The sequence below is a fragment of the Meleagris gallopavo genome, unplaced genomic scaffold (genome assembly GCF_000146605.3).
Source record: "Meleagris gallopavo isolate NT-WF06-2002-E0010 breed Aviagen turkey brand Nicholas breeding stock unplaced genomic scaffold, Turkey_5.1 ChrUn_random_7180001957856, whole genome shotgun sequence".
NCBI lineage: Eukaryota > Metazoa > Chordata > Aves > Galliformes > Phasianidae > Meleagris > Meleagris gallopavo.
The window spans coordinates 73738-95722 of NW_011217770.1; the positions used below are offsets into that span (position 1 = coordinate 73738).

The 21985-nt window shown below is 39.1% G+C and overlaps 1 protein-coding gene across 2 annotated transcripts in view; it reads left to right on the forward strand.

The window, feature by feature from the left end:
- The window catches only part of SLC36A4 (solute carrier family 36 member 4), a 61417-nt gene that overhangs the window by 24648 nt on the left and 14784 nt on the right, over positions 1-21985 (forward strand). For both annotated transcript variants that reach the window (XM_010728438.3, XM_010728439.3), the window contains exons 9-10: positions 14215-14384; positions 19250-19419. In XM_010728438.3, coding sequence (XP_010726740.2) covers positions 14215-14384; positions 19250-19419 — 340 coding nt within the window. The remainder of the gene's footprint in view (positions 1-14214; positions 14385-19249; positions 19420-21985) is intronic.

Below are 21985 nucleotides of genomic sequence, written 5' to 3' on the forward strand. Positions count from 1 at the left end.
AAAAAAAAAAAAAAAATTTTTTACAGAATGCCAGTATGAGTAGTTTCTCAAAGTCATCTTAGGAAGCTTTAACATCTTTTTTAAATGTATTAATATGATGATTTGAGCTGTTTCCATCTGTTTGTAGGATCAGCCTAAACTCTTGTTTGATGGCTGATTTGAACAATTTTGTCATTTTACTAAATTTCAGGGAAGTTCACTTGTAATACAACTCCTACAGGACAGCTATTCCTGCTAGAGAGCTGAATAACAGCAGTGCATGCTCATCTGTGATGCTGAAACAGTGCTGCACTTTGATGTGCTTGCTATTCATTTTTTGTTCAGTGTGAGGTGTCTATAGAAGTGGGATCACTGCTGGTTGGTGTAACATACCTGCTGCAGGTTGCACCTGTCTTGGCAGCTGGGTGTTGATCTGTCTGCTAACAGGAAGAGCTGTCAGCAGAGTAGGCAATGGTTTCTTAATGCTGAGCCAGAAACAGGAATTGAGCGCTTAGTATAGTAGATCTGGTGGCTATTGTTAATAATGATGGGAATCCATCTGGGATTTCAGCATGTCTAAATTAATGTTTTGAGATGAGGATGACCTTGTGAAAGTTGTATTGAATAGTGACATAAGTGCCATTTGTGTAACAGTGGTAGCAGCAACTGGATATAATAGATTGTTTTGGATGTATGGTTTTGTTTTAATCCTTACAGTTTCAGTCCAGGAGGCAATTATGTGTTGATCAGCTGACATCAAAATTCAACTCTTTATGGATCTCTTTATGGACAGATTGCTGCTCGGGATGGCAGAATGTACTGCTGCTGCTTTCCCTCTGTGCTTTAGCTCCTCTCTGATTGTGGGTTCCCTGCTCTGGATGAAACTACCTGTGAAGTCATGAGGTTGATATTCAGGCCACAGAAGAGAAGAAAGTATCAGCACTACTTTTTGAATACTGTAGCTGCAGGTGATAGATAGAACGAATGTTCACAGAATGTGTTATTTTATAAGAATGGTGTTTGAGAGCATCTTTCATATTCCATGGATGAGCAGATCTGTTTATATAAAGAATGTGAGATTTTCATGACTGAATTAAAAAGTAGTTTCAGTCTGTGCTTCTGAGTAGACCTAAAATGCAGTTAAAATTATTTTTTAGTAGAGTATAAAACTGAAGCCTTCAGGCTTGGATACATCTGTAGCATTGCTATGTGCAGGTGAGAAATGCGTGATGTTATACCTATGCAACTGCAGTTATAATTAATGAATACTTGGCAGTGAAATTCCAATTTGCGTCCTTGTTTGAGGTATAAAAACCAAATTCAGATATGGAAGTGATATTTTAATATAAACTTCAGGGAAGAGAAGGAGGATAAAGTATATTCATAAAGTTTAAACAATAAATATATATATATTATGTACTGTGTATAAATATGCTCAGTTAATTTAGTATTGTTTTTTTGGAGTTCTGCACACTAATTATCATAGCAGAGAGAAAGTGTTAATAAACATTATTTCCAAGTTTAGAAAATGAGTCTGATATTTCAGCCTATTTCTTGAAGACATCTATTAAGACTGCTTTTAAACTTGGATATCACAGTTTTGCAATAAGGAGGTGGGGTGGTGTTCGTATACCCAGTGACAGGCTCTGGAATCCCCTTTGGCAGCAGCTAACCAATTCCAGGAGATTTAAAAGCAGAAAACTAAGTGGATTAGAATTTTTAAAGTGTCGGTATTTGGATTTTGAAAGTGATGCAGATGAGCTTGTTAGGCCTATGGCATTGAGATAAAAGCCTCTCTTAAATTCTTTTGCCACAGTAGTAATATTGTTTTAAATACTTAATGAATCCCAGTGGCTCCCTGTTCTGTTGTCAGACTGGGTTTGGCAAAAGCAGGCATTTAACAGGTAACATGACATAGTCTAGGTATACTTGGGTCAGCTCTAGATTGGGGTGCATCAGCATTGTTGTTCTTTAGAGACAGCTGAGATGCAAAGGCAATATCATCAGAGGTTGCTTTCAAATTTGGTCCCCAAAATGTAGGCATCAGGAGTATTTGTTAACTGTGTGTATGACCTTGTAAATTTCATGGTAATTGTGAACTTTAAATGTCTTGCCGGTGAGAGGCATGCTGTAACTTCTGGACAAAGCCTCTTGGTCTGACTCTCTTCTGAGCATGTTTAAAAGAAATTGAGGAAGAAGGCAAAAGATTATAGACAGATGTCTAGAAAACAATGTTACTAGATATAGCAAATACAATTTTTTTTTGTTAGTAACAAACAAACAATCTTACTCAGATTCATCTGAGTCTTGGTAAAAAGCTAGGCTTCTGGATGTTGGCTTTTGTGAAGATTTCACAACAATGCTCAGCACTGCCATACAACTGTCTCTCTTCTCCTCAAAAGAGCAGAGGGAGAAAATGTGATGGACAGAAAAGTCATGGCTGGAGATAAGGATAGGGGGATTACCCTGCAAGTGCAGGTGGTGTTCTCCTCTGTCCCTTCAGTGGCAGGGAGGGGGTTCTGGGAGGACCAGGAAAACACATCTGATAATACATGACTGGGAGGCTGGTGCCACAGCAAGAATCTTGTTGTTGTTGTTTTTTTTTTTTCTTTCGACCGTAGGGCAATTTATTCAGCACCTGGCGTGATGGCTGCGGATGGATCCCATCTGTCTCAAAAGGGGAATGGATCCTAGCCTAGTAGCTGGCAGGGCTCGCTGAGAGGGCTTTAACCTAAGCATGAAGGTGGAAGGAGATGAAACCAGGCTCACTAGAGATGAGTGTGGGGGAACAATAATTGCACTGGGGACGAGGCCAGTGTCTAAGCAGATGTGCATCTGCACAAATGCATGCAGCATGGGCAACAAACAGGAGGAGCTGGAAACCACAGTGTGGCAGGCAAAGTGTGACTTAGTTGCCGTTACTGAAATGTGGTGGGATCACTCCTACAACCTGAGTGCTGCAATGGAGCTGTCTTGGGCACAACGGCCATGTCATGGTTAAGTTCTCAGTTCTTGGTTGTCAGAAGTGGGGTCAGCAAAACTGCTACTCTGGTTTTTGGCAGAGCATCATTGAACTGTTCAGGACATTGGCAGGAGGGTCCCTGGGGAGTCAATCCTGAGGGGCAGAGGAGTCCAGGAAGGCTGGGCGCTCCTCAAGAGGAAAGTCTTAAAGACACAGGAGCAGCCTGTCCCCCTGTGCTGCAGGATGAGCTGGCAGGGAGGAAGACTTGTGTGGTTGAACAAGGAACTTGTGCTGAGACTCTGGGAGAAAAGAAGAGTTTACCTCCTGTGAAAGAAGGGACAGGCAACTTTGGGAGTGTACAAGGAATGTGCCAGGATGTGCAGGGAGCGAATCAGGAAGGCTAGAGCCCTGTGTTAAAGAACAAAAAATGTTTTTACAAATATATTAACAGGAAGAGGAGGGCATCCATTTACTGAATGTGGCAGGGAATGTGAGCATTAAGGATAAAGAAAAGGCTGAGCTTCTCAATGCCTTCTTGGCACTGCTGGACTAGATGATAGAGATCTTTCTCAGCTTCTGTGATTCTGTGATACTACTTATGCTTTGATTTTTGAGAAATTGATTGACTTTTTTGGGGACCTTATAAATGCATTGAGGATCTTACCAGTACATGTGCATATCTAAATGGCAGGAGTCAAGTGAATGGGGCCAAGCTCTTTTCAGCATTGCCAAATGACAGAACAAGGGACAGTGAACATGAGCTGATACTTAGGAAGTTCTATACAATCACAAGAAAAAAACTTATTTACTTTGAGAATGAAAAAGGACTGGAACAGGCTGCCCAGATTGGTGGTGGAGTCTCCTTGTATGGAGGTATATTCAAAACCCTCCTGGAGGATTGGGCTCTCCGGAGGTCCCTTCCAACACCTGCAATTCTGTGATTCTGTGAAACAGGAGTAGAGTGCCAATCCATTGTGTTCTGCTTTGCTATCTAGTGGAGGACAGTTTTCGGGGTGTGGTACAGATGACTTCAGTGGGACACAAAAGCTTATTCCTCTGTTTGAGCGTGACCGTCTCAGATGGAAGACTTCTGTGTTTCAAGAATGCATGTAGTAAAGATGGAAAAAGACTTCTTATATTCATTACACAAAAAAATTGGATGGTGCAGTAATTAATTTCAGGTAGAAACATTTTCTGTTTTTTTTTTTTTTTGTTAGGTTTTTCATTCTCTCTGTTCATTATCCAGTAATGAGTTGCTGCTCTTTTGCACTCATTTTCAATTGTCTTAGGTATTTTTCTTCTTTCTAGTATGTTCTGTGTGAGTACTAATCTGCAGTGGGTTGAATTGCCTAAGTGATATTTAACTATGAATCTTCATTATATGCCTAGTAGTTTGAATAGAGCTGTGAAGCAGCAGAAGTGTTAGTAACTTTTCCTGAACTGAATAGCTAATTAGAATAAATGTTTGCATCTTAAGTTTTAGAGTTCTGTAGCTCTTGTATAATTGACGACACGAGGAAAAGCTTCTTTAAAGGTGACAGAGCACTGGAACAGGCTGCCCAGAGAGTTGTTTTCTTAAATATATGATGTTACTGTATGGCTCAAAATAAATACCAGTTATTAATATTTATGAATAAATACTCTGCTGAAAGAGCTTTTATCATCCACTGTTGAACACTCTGATGAATTTCTGTAGTGGTTCTCTAATATAAATTGTGACTTAAAAATTGTACACCTGGAGGAGAGATTTGTCAAGAGCGGGAGAAGAAAGTAGAAGACGTAGAGAAGTGGCACAATGATGAAAGCATTTGTAGAAGATTACACTAGAAAGTGGTGTGTTGTGTATTCTTACATTTGTACTTGAACTGTTTGAGCGCTTCACAGAAAGAGTAAATGAGTAGTTTAGAAGTCAAGGTGCTATGCAATCATTTCAAATTAGAGTGTATGAAGCTTTCTGCTCTGAGAAAAGCAGAATGGTCAGTGTCTTCCTTTCTCCTATGTCAGATAGATTGATTTTCCAGAAAAAGATAGTTTTTTTTCTTTTGATGATGTTGATGTTAAAAGTCAGATATATGTCACAAAAACTGTTGAATTTCTTCTTTTCTCTGGTGTAGTCCTGTTAGCTTTTAACTGTCTTGCTCCTGGAATGTGTACTGCTGTTCTCCATGCATCTTCCATGCATTCTCCATGCATTCTTTCTGCATCAGTAAGCATCTGTTGAATTACTGTGTATTTCACAAGTGAACTTATTAGGCTTATATTCCTTTTATTCTCTTGTTGCTGGAGATAGTATCATCCCGGATAAATATTTATCCTTTGAAATAATGAGGTTAATTTTATCTCTATGTTAAGAAAATTTGTTTCTGAGCTTGCTGGTTGTACTGACTTAATGCAAGTCAATTGACAAAGCTAGTGTTTATGCAGAACATTAAGATCAAGCTCTTAGCTTGTGTGAATGCATCTTCTATGCTGTGTTTCAAGTAAAGTAATTAAGAAAAAGAGTTAATATTTCTGGACAGATATATTTCTGTATTTAGAGTTCTAAATCTTTGTAGGATCCTTAATCTTGTTTATTTCTGATGATGCTAATTAATCCTTGAAGAAAAACACTGCAACCTGCTTTCACTTGTACAGTCATAGAGTGTGCTCAGCCCCATGAAAGACCTTGGAATAGAACGGAATCACAGAATGTCTGAGGTGAGGAGGATCCTCAGGGTCTGCCTCGTTCAGCCTCTGCTCTAGCAGGGACAGCCAGAGCAGCATGCCCAGGACTGTGCCTTGGTTGCTTTGAAAGGTCTCCAGGGAAGAGACTCCACAACCTCTCTGGGCAACCTGTGCCAGTGCTCCATTGCCCGTATCTCCAAAAAAGCAGTCAGACACAGGAACGGGCTGCACAGGGAGGTGTGGAGTCACTGTCCCTAGAGATGTTCAAGAAATATTTACATGTACTGGAGGACATGGTGGGGAAGTACTGGGGGTAGGTGGATGATTGAACAGGATGATCTTGGAGGTCTTTTCAAGCCTTGGTGATTCTAAAAGACATTTTGTGAAGCTGTTTTCTTTTTCCAAAGCGCTTGCACTGAAGTGAAGTTCATACATTAGCTACTGTCTACTAAAAAAAACAGATATGGATGACTGAGAATTTAAATTTGCAATAGTACTGCAACTTCATTGCAGTACTATTGCAATGGAATATATTCTTCTGCAACATTTTTTGTGTTTCTAAATCATATTTTCTTTTCTCACTTACCCTGTAGAAGATTGAGACTAGCATAAGTTATAGAGGATGTTAAAATATACAATTTTATGGTCTATTGAGTACAGTTCTAAATGCAACACAGTGGGGAAAAATAAAGCTGAAGTGGATGGCTGGAAGTGTCTGATTAATTAGGAACATAATTTTTGTATTGGCATATATCTTATAGCAGTCTGGTGTAAAGGACAGCAAAGCCTGTAACACTTGAATGACTTCGACAGACCAAATACCTTAAAATATTATTGGGTGCATCTTAGTTCTACTTTGTAGTTTTTTGTTACATTGTAGGAAAATATTCTGGATTTTATTCCTGAATAAAATTATTCTGTTAAGACATGGTAGTACACAGAATGGTGTAACTTCAGAGCAAGCTAAAGGTTGAGTAAATGTCATAAAGGGGAAATGAATAAATTTATTTTGTATAAACCGTTTACTATAAAAGTGGTGTATAATTACCTTCTGTCTTGCACCTTTTGAGCAATATTAGCCATACTTCCATTTGCAGCCATGAAGGATACAGTAGGGAAAATGAGATTGTCTTGCTCTAAGTGCAATAAACAGTAAAGTTCTGTGTTTTCCTCAAGAAAGTAAGTTGTCCTGGACACTTAAAAATGCATCAAAGTGTTAGAATAAAATATCATTGTTGAAAATTTTCCATAAAACATTTTGTCATCTAGAGGGACCAGGCTGGAGAGGTAAACTGGGAAGAACTGGAAAGAATTTTGTGAAGTTCAGTATGTAAAATACCAAGTACTGGGGAACACTTCAGACAGCGGTACATGCTGGGGGCAACCCATCTGGAAAGGAGCTTGGCAGAAAAGGAGCTGGGATTTAGGATTCCTGCTCGACACCAAATTGAACATGAGTCAGCAATGTGCCTTGTTGCTAAGAAGGCTAAATTTGCCTAATGCCCAAGCTGTGTTAGGAAAGTATCATCAGCAGGTCAAGAGAGGTCGTTCTTCCCTTCTCCTCAGCGCTGGGGAGCCCATAGCTGGAGTGCAGTGTACAGTTCTGGGTTCCCAATACAAGAAAGACCGGGACATACTTGGACATACTGGAAAGGGTTCAAAGTAGGACACCAAGATGGTGAAGGGACTGGAGCATCTTTCCTGTGAGGAGAAGCTGAGAGATCTGAGTCTGTTCAGTTTGGAGAAGATGAGGAGGCTTGGAGGTGACCTTAGAAAGTTTAACAGGTGTAAGCACTGGATTCTGCACCTGGAATGGGGCAAATGTAGATATATGTTCAGATTAGAGGATGAAATGATGGAGAACAGCCCTGCAGAAGGGATCTGAAGTTTCTGTTGTTGGAAAGTTGAATATGAAACTGTTGCGGTGTAATCTCAAGGACTGTGTGCAGTTTTGGATGCCACAATGTAAGAAGGACATAAAACATAAAACCTAGAGAATATTCATATGAGGACTACAAAAATGGTGAAGAGTCTGTAGCACGAGATGTATGAGGGGCAGCTGAGGTCCGTGGTGTGCTCAGCCCAGAGCAGAGCAGGCTGAGGGGAGGCCTAATGGCAGCTGCAGCTCCTCACAGGGAGCGGAGGGCAGCGCTGAGCTCTGCTCTGAGTGACAGTGACAGGGCTGAGGGAACGGCATGGAGCTGTGACAGGGGAGGGGCAGCTGGGGGTGAGGGAAAGGGTCTGCACCAGAGGGCGGTGGGCATGGAACAGCCTGCCCAGGGCAGTGGGCACGGCCCCGAGCTGCTGGAGTTCAAGGAGCGTTTGGACAGTGCTCTCAGACGTTGGGTTTGGGTTTTGGGAGGTCTTGTGTGGAGCTGGTGGGAGTTGGAGTTGATCCTTGTTGGGTCCCTTCCAACTTGGGATATTCTGTGATCTTAGCAACGTCTATAATTAATGAAAGAGAATGTGAAAGAGGACAGAGCCATCTTTTTAGTGGTGCTTCGTACCAGGACAAGGGGCAATGAGCAATGGGTACAAACTGGAACACAGCAGGTTCCCTCTGAGCACCAGAAGCTCTTCTAGGCTGTGCAGGTGAGCACTGGCATGGGTTGCCCAGAAAGGTTGTGGGATCTTCTCCTTGGAGATCTTCCAAAGCTGTCAGGACATGGATGGCCCTGGATGCTGTCGCTGGGGTTGGAGCAGACCCAGAGGCCCCTTCCTACTCTGACTCTGTGCATTGGTATAGGATATGAGCAAGAACAGGCAAGTGAAACATAACAGACTGAGTAGAAGTTAGGTAGTAAAATTTGTGTTTGTATACCTCGAATATTTTAATATCAGCTTCATCAGTATTTTGTTTTATAAACAAGTTGTAAGGAAAATTAAACTTTTTTTTTGCAGGAGGACGTGATTGTAGGTACATTTTTTTTTAATAAATGAAAATATTGATAAATACATTATTTAAAATTTTACAAAATGCTTGACCTGATTCTGTACTTTAATTAAAATCACCATTTGACTATATCACAGAATCATAGAATGGTTTGAGTTGGAAGGGACCTTTAAGATCATGTAGTTCCAGCCCCCCTGCTATAGGAGTACCTCCCTCTAGACCAGGCTGCTCACAGCCCCATCCTGCCTGGCCTTGAGTGCTTCCAAGGAGGGTGCATTCACAACCTCAACTGGGCAACCTGTTCCAGTGTGTCACCACTCTCGCAGTAAAGAATTTCTCCCTAATATCTGGTCTAAATCTACCCTCTTCCAGTTTAAAGCCATTTTCCCTCATTCTGTTGCTACCTGCCCTTATAAAAAAAAATTCCCTCCCTAGCTTTCTTGCGGGCCCCCCTTAGTTACTGGAAGGCCACTCTAAGGTCTCCTTGGAGCCTTCCCTCCTCTGTGCTGAAGGGCCCCAGCTCTTTCAGCCTGTCCTCACAGGGAAGGTGTTCCAGCCCTCTGATCATCTTTGTGGCCCTCTACAACAACATTATGTCCTTGTCTTGAGGGCTCCAGAACTGGATGCAGTACTCCAGGTGGGGTTTAATGAGAGCAGAGGGGCAGAAGAGGGGCAGAATCACCTCCCTCAACCTGCTGGTCAAGCATCTCTTGATGCAACCCAGGATATGGTTGGCCTTCTGGGCTGCAAGTGCATGTTGCCAGCTGATGTTGAATCTTTCATCAATTGACACCCCCAAATCCTTCTCAGGGCTACAAGCCATTCTCCACCCATCCTGTATTTGTGCTTGAGATTGCCCTGACCCAGATGCAGGGCTTTGCATTTGGTCTTGTTGAACTTCATGAAGTTGGTCTGGGCCCAGCTTTCAAGCCTGTCCAGGTCCCTCTTGTTGGCATATTTTTCCTCTAGTGCGTTGACAACCACTCAGCTTGGTGTCATCTGCAAACTTGCTGATGGTGCACTTGGTCCTACTGTACGTCTCGCTTACAAAGGTGTTAAAAATGCTGGTCCCAACATCTATCCCTGATGAATGCCACTCATCACTGGTCTCCACTTGGATATTGAGCTATTATTTTTTAACCTAGAATACTCATTTAAAATGAGTAAGGGAGGGAGGATTGCTTCTTGTCATTTTTGTGGCAGTTCATGAAAGATGAGAAGATGAGCATTTATATTTAAGCATACACATCTGTTACATGGAGTTATCCATGACAAGATTAGTTTTCAGTGGCAATGACAATTAAATCAATCTGATTATCTGCAGGCTGAATTCTCATGTTCCTGTTATTTTTGGTCGGGTAATAAAAAATGTACAGTTGAGATTTCTAATTAGAACTAGACAGTCCCCTGGAGCTTACTTCTAAAAGGTGAAGTCTAATTGGAACCAGAATATTCAAGTCAAGTAGTGAGGAGACGGTGTTATTTCTGGGGAATGATTCTAGCTACTGTGAGCAGCTTGAAATGAAAGGGTAGATACTTCACATGATTTGTGATCGTAGATTAGGCAGGTTATTTCCAATACTAGATTATGCTGCTTTGCCAGTAAAACATGGATACTTTTAAACTAGTCTTTTGGTGGATTAAGGGGGGGTGGATTTCTTGTAAAGTTATTATCTTGGAAATTAAGAAACCAGAAGTTAATAGTCTCTAAAGGAATCAAGCATTAAGTTCAAAATAAGATATCTATAATAAAGCATGTGTCTCACAAATGATAAAATTATCTCTCTAAAACAGGTGACAGAGAAAAAGAGATAATTTATTAACTGAAAAAAAAATGATGGAAAATAAGAAATTAGGTAAATTATCAGATTTTCTTTAAAATAAAAAATTTCATAGGTATTTAGGGCTGTGACAGGGGGCTTCAGTGAACTGAGACTTAAAGAGTGTGAAGAAAGCAGAGAGAATATGTAAATCATAAGCAGGGAGAAGACTGAATCCCAAACCACTGAAACTTTTATCTCCAGATGATATCTTGAGGTTCTCTCATCTCCACTGTTCTGCCTCCAGTAACCTTGCTTGGGAGACAAAATTATTCCTCAGAGTTCTCCCTCAGCAAACTCTTTCATATCAGTACACTGTGAGGTGGTTATGTGGTGATGGTTGATGGATCTGAAGAGTGGGGAAGGACTAGATTAATGATACTATCTGATAGAGCAGAAATATTGTTTGAGTGAGTGGACAGCAGCACTGAAGCCTTGGCATGAGATACTGAATTAATGCAGCATTTCTCTTGAGAGAATCTGTTCTGATGCAAGAATGGGACAGACAGAGGGAATTGGAGATGTGTTTTTCTCCTTCAGTGTCCTTCAATCATCTAGTTCAGATGTTAGCTTTTTAAGGAAATCATTTAAAGAACTGAAGAGTGAAATTAATTTCTGGTTCCAGGAAAAAAGAAAAATGTTTAGTTTCAGTATTTTAGAATTAAGTAAAAAATAAACTCAAAAGCATTTTCAAAAAGATTTCAATCTCAGTTGTGGCTAATTAAAATGTTAGGCCACAGGGACTGCACAGGAACTGAAAGGAAATTCAGAATGAAAATCTCTGCACAGCTGTCCAAGAATGGCACAGGAAGAACAAGGCCTAGCTCGTGTCACACCTTCCTTCAGCCCTTGTCTGTATCTGACCCATTGTGGGCATCTTCCTCCTGCTCTGTTCTCTGGAAAGGGAGTGGAAACTATTCTGCAGTTTGCCTCATCCCTGGAGGTGCTCAAGGCCAGGCTGGATGGGCCCTGGGCAGCCTGAGCTGGTGGGGGTCAACCAGCTCATGGCAGGTGGTTGGAACTGGGTGGACTTTAAGGTCCCTTCCAACCTAAGTCGTTCTATGACCCTATGATGATGAACTTAATGTAAAGCACAGTGTATGTGTAAAATGTCATTACTGATAATAATTATTTATTAGATCTGTTACCTTGCACTCTGCAGTCATATAAACATCTTTTTTTTTTTTTCCCAGTATGATCATAGCCTGTGTTTGTCATAAATATACATAATTTTGCCATTTAATTGAAGATATGGCCAAAAAGGTAGAAGTGTCTTTATCTTCTGCAATTTGTATGAGTAGTCTGCCAAGAAATTGGCATGGCTTTTTTTTTGTTTGTTTGTTTGAAGAAATGTCATCATAATGAATAGCCCAGTGGTACCAGTAGTAGGTCTTTGATTTGAGCTCCCTCTGACAGTGACACCAGAAGATTTTTTTTTTTCCCATTAATAGTCGTCTACAGATGTCTTCTGCTGCCCTTTGCTGGGACAAACAATATCCAGAATCTCTTTCCTGCGAGGAGTCCTAGTGGAAAGCCACCAGATTTTTCACGCCCAGCATGCGTGTCTGTGTTCACTGCCCTCATTCTGCCAGGAATGTGGGAAATGAATTTGAAGACTCTGGGAATCAAATCTCTCAGCCTGAGAACTTATTAAAAGACTCCTTGTATCTGTAATCTGGGTAAGCGATTGCTACTACAGTTCTGTAGGGTTAATATAGGTTGGAATAAGAACTTAATGCAACAATTAATCTTACTAGGACTCCTGGAATCTGTAGAACATCTTGGAACTTAAGCAGAAAACATGTTGCATTTATAACTACCAGAGAATTAACAGGTATGCAACAAATCAGCAGGCCCAAATGCTACCTGTTGATTCTTTATATCAAAATATTTTGTAGGAATAAAGAATGGGAAAACTCAGATGACAGGAAATAGAACCTGTAATTACTTGCATTCTTCAAAGTTCTTAATAAGCAGTTAGGGTAAAACAATACAATCCCAACTCAGGACAAAAAAATCTGAAGTGTTTTCTGTCCTACCTGGCAGTTCTTCATGTGAAATACAAAAATACAACTTGATGGGCACTGTACTGTCCCAGAAGCTTAATCCTTTTAGAGGAATGAATGCCTTTGCCTCTGTGACAGTAAATTTAATATTTGTGGCTTCATGTCTCCTTTTGTTTTTTTTCTGCTGCACACCATTGTCATTTAATAATTAAGTTTTGAAGTACTTCTTGGTTTAAATTCTGCCATCTCCTCAACAAGATTCAGTTACATTGCAAGCTCATGTTGCTTAGTGGGGGAAAAATTTAGCAGTGGAAGCTCTGAGATGTATGAAGATGCTCAGTTAATGCATTTAATTAATTGGGGATGAACAGAAAATTTGGAAAAATTTGCCTCCAAATTTGCATCTTTTTAGAGATCTAAAGATCGTTCCCAACTAAAATGATCTCATCAAGATTTCCATTGTGTGAGAAATACAAAATGGGATGAGAAATAGATATTCAGTGGTAGGTCAGGAAGCGGGTATCAGTGGGTGAACATGAAGAATGATTACTGTGGAGAAAATAATATGGCAGCAATTCATATAATATATAATATATCATATATAACTTCTGTTTACTTCTTGGAGGAAACCTGCTTTTTTTGTAACGTGTATTTGTAAAATTGAAGAGTAAATTTTCATGCATTTAAAACCATGAAAAGGAGAATAGCTCTTATAGGATGGCCCTGTTACACTGAATGTCTGTATTAAATCTCATATTAGTGGAAACCAGAAGTGAAAAGCTGGTTTAATTCACAGTGTCCTACCATTTGCAGAATGTAAGCTACCTGCCTACTTGAAGATAAGCTGAGCTGCGTTTTTAATTCCACTGACTATTCTGACTAGATCTTCATTACTTGTCTTTATTACAGAAGCTTAGACATTTTACTTGTGTAGACATAGCAAATCAGCTGTCTTAATGTTGAACTGTATCCCATATTAGTGGCCTGAGATGAGTGTAGACTCGAGAAAGATATGAGAAAAGCATGGTTGTCTAGGAATGTCTGCATACCTTCAGTTTGCATCTTCATTATAGCAACCAAGGCTCTGTTACACTGATGAAACTTAAGGTGAGAGCAGCAGAACTATTTGGCACTTACTGCATGTGTGTTATTTGGATTTCCTGTGCCCTGCTTTGAAATTCTGTGTTGGTGGCTGAAAAATTACTGCATATGTTTTTCTATATCCTATATAATACATGTAAAAGGGATGCAGTAATATTTGCAGTGCCTGTTTCTTCGCTTTGAATTGACGAGCTTAGCAAGCTTGCTTGGCTACAGTTCAGACTCAGAGCACCTATGCTACATTTAGGAAAAGCAGCTTTCAATATGCCTGGCCATATCAGTGTCAGCAAAATGAGAAATAACATCAGCCCATGTTCATGGATTTGAGGGAGAGCCAGGGCTGACTGCTGAGCATCAGCTTGTGTGTAAATCACTTGCACGATCAGTTTGTCTGTGGTGGAGACTACTAGTGCAGTCATAATGGGAAAAGGAAGGATTCTGAGCATAATCTGTTAAAAAAAAAAATATATAAAAATCACAATACTTGTACTGTATACACATTTTCATCTGGGCATCATCAGTTTCTCTTGTCATTTTTACTAACCTATAAATACTGTTTTATATATTCAAAATTATGCTGTTTTCCAGCCAAGATTGGTGCTCTTCAGTAATCGACTGAATATTTCCACTGTGTATACAATAAAGCTTCAAGACTATAAAAACATTATTGTAGAGCAATCTTGTTTATTAATAACAGCTCTTTAAATTCATAAATCAAACTTTGAAACGGGGGAGAAAATGGTTTTATTGTGAAGATATAAAATGTGAATTTTCTCCCTGTGTTTCTAGGTACTCCCATTGGAAAACAGAATGAAAGACACCACACGCTTCCCACTGGCACTGAACATTGGCATGGGAATCGTTATGACCTTGTACATCTCATTAGCCACTCTTGGGTATCTGCGCTTTGGGGATGAAATCAAAGGCAGCATAACGTTAAACCTACCACAGGATCAATGGTAAGTGTGAATGTGACTTCAAAGCCCTTACCTCCACATGTCATGTGCTGAAGGAGTGCTAAAGATTTTCACCTGGTTAGAATTCATAGTTCTGTATCCACCTATTGCATGCGTGTGTTAACTCTTAAAGTCATTGTGCAGTTTCAGTGTTTTCCAGAAGTTGTGCTTAATTGCCTGATTCCAATGATAAATACATGAAAGGATAGTAAAATGTGTCATGAAGGATGAAGGGGTTTTTTGGTTGCTCGAATTCTCATTTGTGTTATTTTTGCTTTGTTTGTGTGGTGTTACTGCATAAACTTTGTTAGACAAGGTTCTGTTTCTTGAGGCATATTGCTCATAATAAATATTTAATTGTGGCCTTTCGTTAGGAATTCGCATACGTTAATAACCAGAAATCTTCAGATACCATATCCCTTCCTGTCTGTATGATGCATCTGAAAGGGAAATTACTTCTGCTTGCAATAGCACGTGGTATTAATCATTGATAAGATTAGTGAAACATTTGTTTTAAATGGTAGCTCTGAGGTCCTTTGTTGAAGTTGAATTTTATTTGTTCTCTAAGATGAGTTCTGCTAAAAGAAGAGAAGGAAGAGGGATGCAGAATAAGGCAAAGTTGCTCGCTTTTTCTGCTGCTTTTTGTGAAACTCAGGCAAACAGGATCAACTTTATTAGCTGCTGCCTAACAGGGCTATTCAAATACGAATTTTCAAATAGCTCTTGGCTACAGTGCAGATGTGATGATATTTATCCTCTTGCCTTTACAGACCTAATACAAAGAAAGAGATAATAAAAGAGATGGAAACTGGTGCTCTATAAGGTGGGGAATTGACATTATAAGCTAATAGCCTCAGAGCAGCTGCTTAGGGCTCAGATGTAGAGATAACAAATAGTCTGTTTTCCTCTTACCCTGGATGGTATCCCAGAGCACCAGGCAGAACTAGGAGAAACAGCTCAGGGTACACCCGTGGGTTATGATGCGCGATGTTATCTATAGCTTTGCAGCACTTGGGGTCTACTTGAACGTTATTGCTGAGCAAATGTGTGCAATTAACTGTGCTGTCAAAACAAATTTCCACTGAGCCATATGTTGGTATTTTGTTATTTGGTCCTCACATAAAAGCCAATAAGCGGCTGGATTGAATGCAAGAAGCAGAGAAGTTTTTATAAGAAAGTGGTTGTGCAGATGAGCTTGGATTGTAGCTGAGCAATGAGATTTGGTTAATGTGTTTAATTTCAGCTGGGCAATCCCTGTCTTTACTGACAATAATAACTGACATCCTGCTGCTTTCTGAGTTTTATTTGATGTGTGTGCAAAAAGCTGTCCAGAAGATACATATGGACCCTAGATCAGTTAAGTCTGTAAGCTCAGTTCAAATAAAGGACTGCTTCTACTCTAGCCAGGTCAGAGCCTCAAGAGAAGAGACTTTTTACACTTCCAATTTAGAATGTGTTTTGGAAGGCAAAATGTTGTTCAGCATACTAAGTAAAGTATGGCGTTTTTAATATTTTTTATTTTTTGGTCATCTTTAACATCCACTTCTTTATGAAAGATTCTATTTTAGTACATCACATTTTTTTGTTCATTTACATACAGTTATTTATCTGGTTTGGAATAATAAATTTTCATGTTCTTGGAAATATGTAGAGGAACTGGTTCCCATTTTTTTTTTTTTTTTTGCCAGTAAGAGGTGCGACAAAATCCAAAACACAGCCTGATGAGAGGTGCACTTCTCTTAACTTCTTCCAGAATCTATCAATGTTGTAGAATTTTTTAAAAGGTAACCTATGGACCATCTTTATCTGGTTGTACTGTAGTAGCAAATTGCTAGTGAATTCAATTTAGTAATGCAAAAAATTGTTTCCTAAATTGAACAATATGAAGAGCGAGAAAATGAGTGTAGTGGAGGCACATTCTTTGATCTACTGTGTATATAAAGCTTTGAATCCTCTTCTTGAAGCTTTGTTATTGTTTTAAATTTATTTTTATTTTATTATTTTTTGTAAAGTTCTGGAGTGACCTCAAGACTGAAGATTAAAAGTTAACTGAGGATAGCTGCAGAGTTTTTTGCTTTTTTTTTTTTTTTAGCTACCCTGTGTACATCCCAGTGTATGGAATCTGAGCAGGGATGCAGCTGACAGAAACATGCCCATCTCTTTTGTCTGAATTTCTTAAAGCTTCTGAGCAACCAAAAAAGGGTATTACCAAAGCAGTGGCTGCTAAATTACATGGGGACTTGAATGGTGTAATAGTTTTTTCTATCCCTTTAAAATATGTATTTGAGACTTGGTGTAGCTGTGTATGATGATGGTAAAATATTTGATGCCAATAATTTAGTTTCTGTTAAACAAGAGGAAGTGAATTTTTCTTCTTTCCACCCATAGACACTTGTACTTCTATAAATTTGTTCAGATAATAAAAATTACTGACTTCTTATTTTTTCTAGCAGTCCTTTGTTATCATCAAAACTCAAAAGAAAACTTGATGAACTGTCTTGCAGATGTGAGAGGAGAAGCACTGCAGGCTGGATTGATAGGGCTATTAAAGCTCATTCCTCTGCTCAGAATCACTCCAGCATAACAAAACCATGACTTGTGTATAGCATATCCTTCAGAATGCTGAATGATGGAGTCTGTAATCCCCCAAGCAGTTATCTGGGACAGCATTTCATTTTATCTTCTGTTTGAAGGCCTTTCCTAACATTGAAATAAACCTCACTTGCTGCCATTTAAGCCTACTAGTATTATCACTTTTATTTGAACATGGCAAAGTGTTTCAGCCTCGTACAGCAGTCTCAACTATCTGAAGGAGTTTGTTCTACCTTCCCTCAGTGTTAACTATTCCAGACTAAACAGTCCTCAGCTACAAGCTTTCCCAATAGGTCATACTTTTTAAACTTCTAATTTGTCTCATTATAGTTTTATAATGCTATATAGCTATATATTTTTTAAGTGCAGGTTTTTCTAAGCGCACAGTGCTTTCCTAGGGCTGAACATTTGATGTATATTTTGAGTATACTTCCTTACAAGTATTACAGGATATTACAAGCCTGGTCTAGGATTAAATGGGGAGGTTGGTGGCCCTGCATGTGGCAGGGGGGCTGGAGGTTCATGATCCTTGAGATCCCTTCCAACCCTGGCCATTCTATGATTCTGTGATTGTGGAAAAAGATAGATATCGCAGCAGTGTTTTTGTTATCTGTCCACCTTTTCTGAAGGTTTTATTTCGATTTATGTATAACATCTTATGTATTTTTTTTTCCAACACTTTCTCCAATTTTTGGAAGTTACTCTGAATTGGAAGCTTGACTTCACTCATGGTTGCATATAACTGTGTTTGATAATATCCACAGATGCATTACATGTATTCTTTACCATGAGTTTCTTTAATATAGGAGCAATTAGTAGCAACTCCAGTACAGATTTGGGTGGAATCGCATTGCAGTTTTCTTCTTCTGAAACTGAACCCTGTACTGGAGTTTAGAGCATCTCAGGGAAATACAGGTACCTCGCTATGTCTGTGACTGTTTGCCAGTCCATGTCATGGTTGTTTTATTAGAATAAAACAAAAAAGCATATAAGGTTCGTGACTAGTTGTTAGGTTTACAGACAGGATTGAATACAAGCTTATATTTTGAGGTATTTCTGGAGGTTTTGATTTAGAGAAAAAAGAAACAAATAAAACATGAATAATTTTCATAGTAACATTTTGTAACATCTTCTGCCAGTCCGTTACTGGCATAAGATTGGGTAATTTGGAGTTGTAGAAGTTGATACTTGTTTTGTTATAAAATCTCTGAAATCCTATTCACATGATATTTTGGCACAAAACAGTGTTTTTTCCTATATTACTGACTTTCAGTATTGCGGCCTCTACTTACAGGTTGACAGCCTCAAAATATCTGATCCAACCTACATCAAAATTCCTCAGAATTTTTCTCTTTTCTGATGTGGCACAGTAATTTAATGGTGTTCTGTATTCTTTCTGTTTGAAGAGAAGGTTATAGACTGCAAGCAGATTGTCTTTATGGATATTTTCCAGCCTAAGAAAGCACTTCTTCCAATTTTGCTAAGTAAAATTTCATGGGTGTTTAATCAATGGATATACAGATGGTATATGTATATATCCAGGAGCTCGGCTAATATAATTTATATTGGAGGAAATGAGAGAAAGTCACTCACCCTGTCCTGGGCTTGTGAGATGAACTCCTGATGGAACAGATCTCCAGAGAGAGATCCTTCCCCACTGGCAGTCAGCTCTTAAATGGGTCTAGGAGAGGTGGAGCCAGGCTCCACCCCTTCCTGCAGTGGCTGACTTATTGCTCGCCTCAGGTGATCAATCAAAGGTTCAGGCTGTGATTCAGCAGCCCCATACAATGGGATATCCTCTCCCCCACATGAAAAGGTTTTTAAGGAACATGCTGCCTACATCTTCCTTCTGTTTGGAAAAGATTGTTGTAGTTATGTATTTTCTTTTTTTTTTTTTTTTACGTGCGATTTTAGAAAAAGCCACCGTCATTAATCAGTGTTACTCTTAGAGATGACAATGCTGGTCACTTTACCTGTGTTTCTAGCTAACGACTGTGGGGATTTTTGATAAAATTTATAAAGAAGAGAAAAATATTGTACTACCTAGCTTACATTTTTGATAGAGCTGACAGCTTGTTAATACGTGGAGTGTTCATGGATGAAATATGAGATAAAGAATCTGATCTAATTAAAAATGTGAGGAGTCTACTTGCTTAGCTATTAATTAGTTCTCAAATGTCAAATGATAGAAAATACTTTGAGAGGAAAAAAAGGCAAGCTAATTTTTTTATGAAGAATTTGTAGCTTACATGAATGTATGTAAATGTTTTGAACAGGTTGTATCAGTCTGTAAAAATTCTATACTCCTTTGGGATTTTTGTGACCTATTCGATTCAGTTCTACGTCCCTGCGGAGATCCTCATTCCAGCTGCTACCTCCAAAGTGGAGCAGAAGTGGAAGTTACCCTGTGAGCTCATGGTGAGAGCGCTGCTGGTCTGCTCAACCTGTAAGTACGCGCAGAACATCCAAAATGAGTTTGCTATTGCATGTTGTTGAGGCCTGCTTACATGTGTATGTTGTGTTACATGTTTTTCTGAAGTTCAGCAAATCTGAATTGGTTTCAGTGATTCAGTATGTTTTGATTTTCATGAATGTGTGAATCTAATGTTGCATTTATGTTTTAAGCATGCTTTTCTTAGTAGACAATTTGACAGCCAAGTGTCTTTTGTCTATAATAGTCTAAAGTAAGTAACATGAAAATAATTTTCTGAAAGTAATGTTATTAAGAAATAAATACGTATTTCCATTTCATGTCAGCATTCCTCTATGCTATCTCAGTATATGCTGCTGACAGAGAAATCCTTCTCTTTGTTTTGTTGGCCTGAAAATTTAAGGCAGACGTAAATCATAGAATCATAGAATCTGTCAGGTTGGGAAAGACCTTAAAGATCATCGAGTCCAACCACACTACCCTAACTATCAACCCTCTGCTAAATCACATCCCTGAGCACCACATCCAAATAGCTCTTAAACACATCCAGAGATGGTGACTCAACCACCTCCCTAGAGAGCCTATTTCAGTGCTTAACAACCTCTTCTGTAAAGAAGTGTTTCCTGATATCCAATCTAAACTTACCCTGGTGCAACTTGAGGCCTTTTCCCCTCTGTCACCAGTGAGAAGAGACCATCTCTGCTCTCACTGTAAGCACCTTTCAGATATTGGAAGAGAGCAATAAGGTTTCCCCTCAGTCTCCTCGTCCCCAGACTAAACAGCCCCAGTTCCTTCAGTCTCTCCTCACAGGGCTTATTTTCTAAGTCCTTCACCAGCCTTGTTGCTCTTCTTTGGACCTGTTCCAGCACCTCAATGTCCTTTCTGTACTGAGGTGCCCAAAACTGAACACAGCACTCGAGGTGAAGCCCCACCAATGCTGAGTATAGGGGCAGGATGACTTCCCTAGATTATAGATGTCTGCTTAGAGTGTTTACACAGAGGGACACATATTTGAGATGCAAAACTACTTCAGAACACTGCTATCTCTGCTCTCACTATCTGTTACTCTCTCTTCTGTGGACTTATTTTCACCCCCTGCACTTTCCATCCCTCCCTTTGCCTCTCTGTGTTTCTCACTGCTAGATGGAGTGCTGGGGACAGCAGTAGTAGTTAGTAATGCTCACTGAGAGGTGAGCATGGTCTCAGCTGTGTCATATTCCTGAAGGAGATAAACTGAGGAGGTCTTTCTTTACAGCTCTCGTCAAAAGTGCTCAATAACATTCATACCTTTTCCCAGAAGCACTATCAGAAGTTGTTTCCAGGGAAAATTCTTGACTTTTTACAAAAAACAGCTATTTAAAAAGACTGAAATGCTCCAGTTAAGCAATACATGCTAAACATTGCTTATTAGTGGAGGAAAGTATTGATGGAAAAGACAAATTTAGTCGTTGATTCTGTGGTGAATGCTAAGCAGTGGTTAATGGGCTGGGCAGCAGCAAATAATTACCTGTTGTTTAAGGAGCTTGAACATCCAGTGAGATTGTCTTAGAAACAGGCCTGTTGAAGGAACTGTGTAATGTTGGTGCAATTTAATTACTGAAGTAAGCAAAGGGAAATACCATTGATCTCATAACATGCTGCTCTGAAAAACTATCTACTATATTAAAAAAACAAACAAACAAACAAAAACAATTAAAATAAAAAAAACGTGAAACGATTTCTTGCATAAGGGAGTGCAGATCTTCCTGAGCCACAGTGTAGCCTGTATAATATCCAGGGAACTGAAGTAGGAAAAGGAAATAAAATAGCTTGAAATGGTGGAAAAGGAATCTGTGAAAGGTGAAAAGAAATGGAAGCAAATCAGAGTGGGATGGCTAGTTTGTGCTTGTTTTGAAAATGGACCAGTAGCCTATTAGGTATAATTAACTACAAGTGGGTGAATTGGGACAGAAAAAATCCAATAGAACATGGACTGTAGTGTGTCCCTTTCTCCCAGAAGTATGTTGGTATCTGTCCTTCTTTTTATTTTCAGACAACTGTCCATTGTGTTTTTTCAGATATTTGTTTCATTACAACATGTAATAGTGTTGGTTTTTTTTTTGAAGATAATGGATATTTAAAATGATTTAATACAAAGTGAGTGCTACATCTCTATTTTTTTTTTTAATTATGCAAAATTGGGCCTAATTTGTGGTAATGCAGCTTATCTGTGATGCCAATCTGTAAGTGAACCTACTGCAGACAGGTATTAAATCATTTACTGCAAGACAAAGAAACATCTTAAATGTTTAATTTTTGCAAAGCTATTTTATGATCAGTTGTGTTTATCCTAACTGTCATTTCATTTTTGGCCAAGTGGCTTACACAGACTCTGTGCAGGCTAGTACCTGTAATACTTTTTCCTCCAATAATATTGTGTGTAATCACTCATTTTTACATTCATCTGTGTTTGCCATTTTTCACTGAATTGCATTTTCATTGAATTTTGGTTATAAACCAGAACTGACTTAAACAGTGCTTCAAATCACTAAATGCCGAACACTTTCTAAAATGGATCAGAAAGTGCTTCTATATTAAAAAA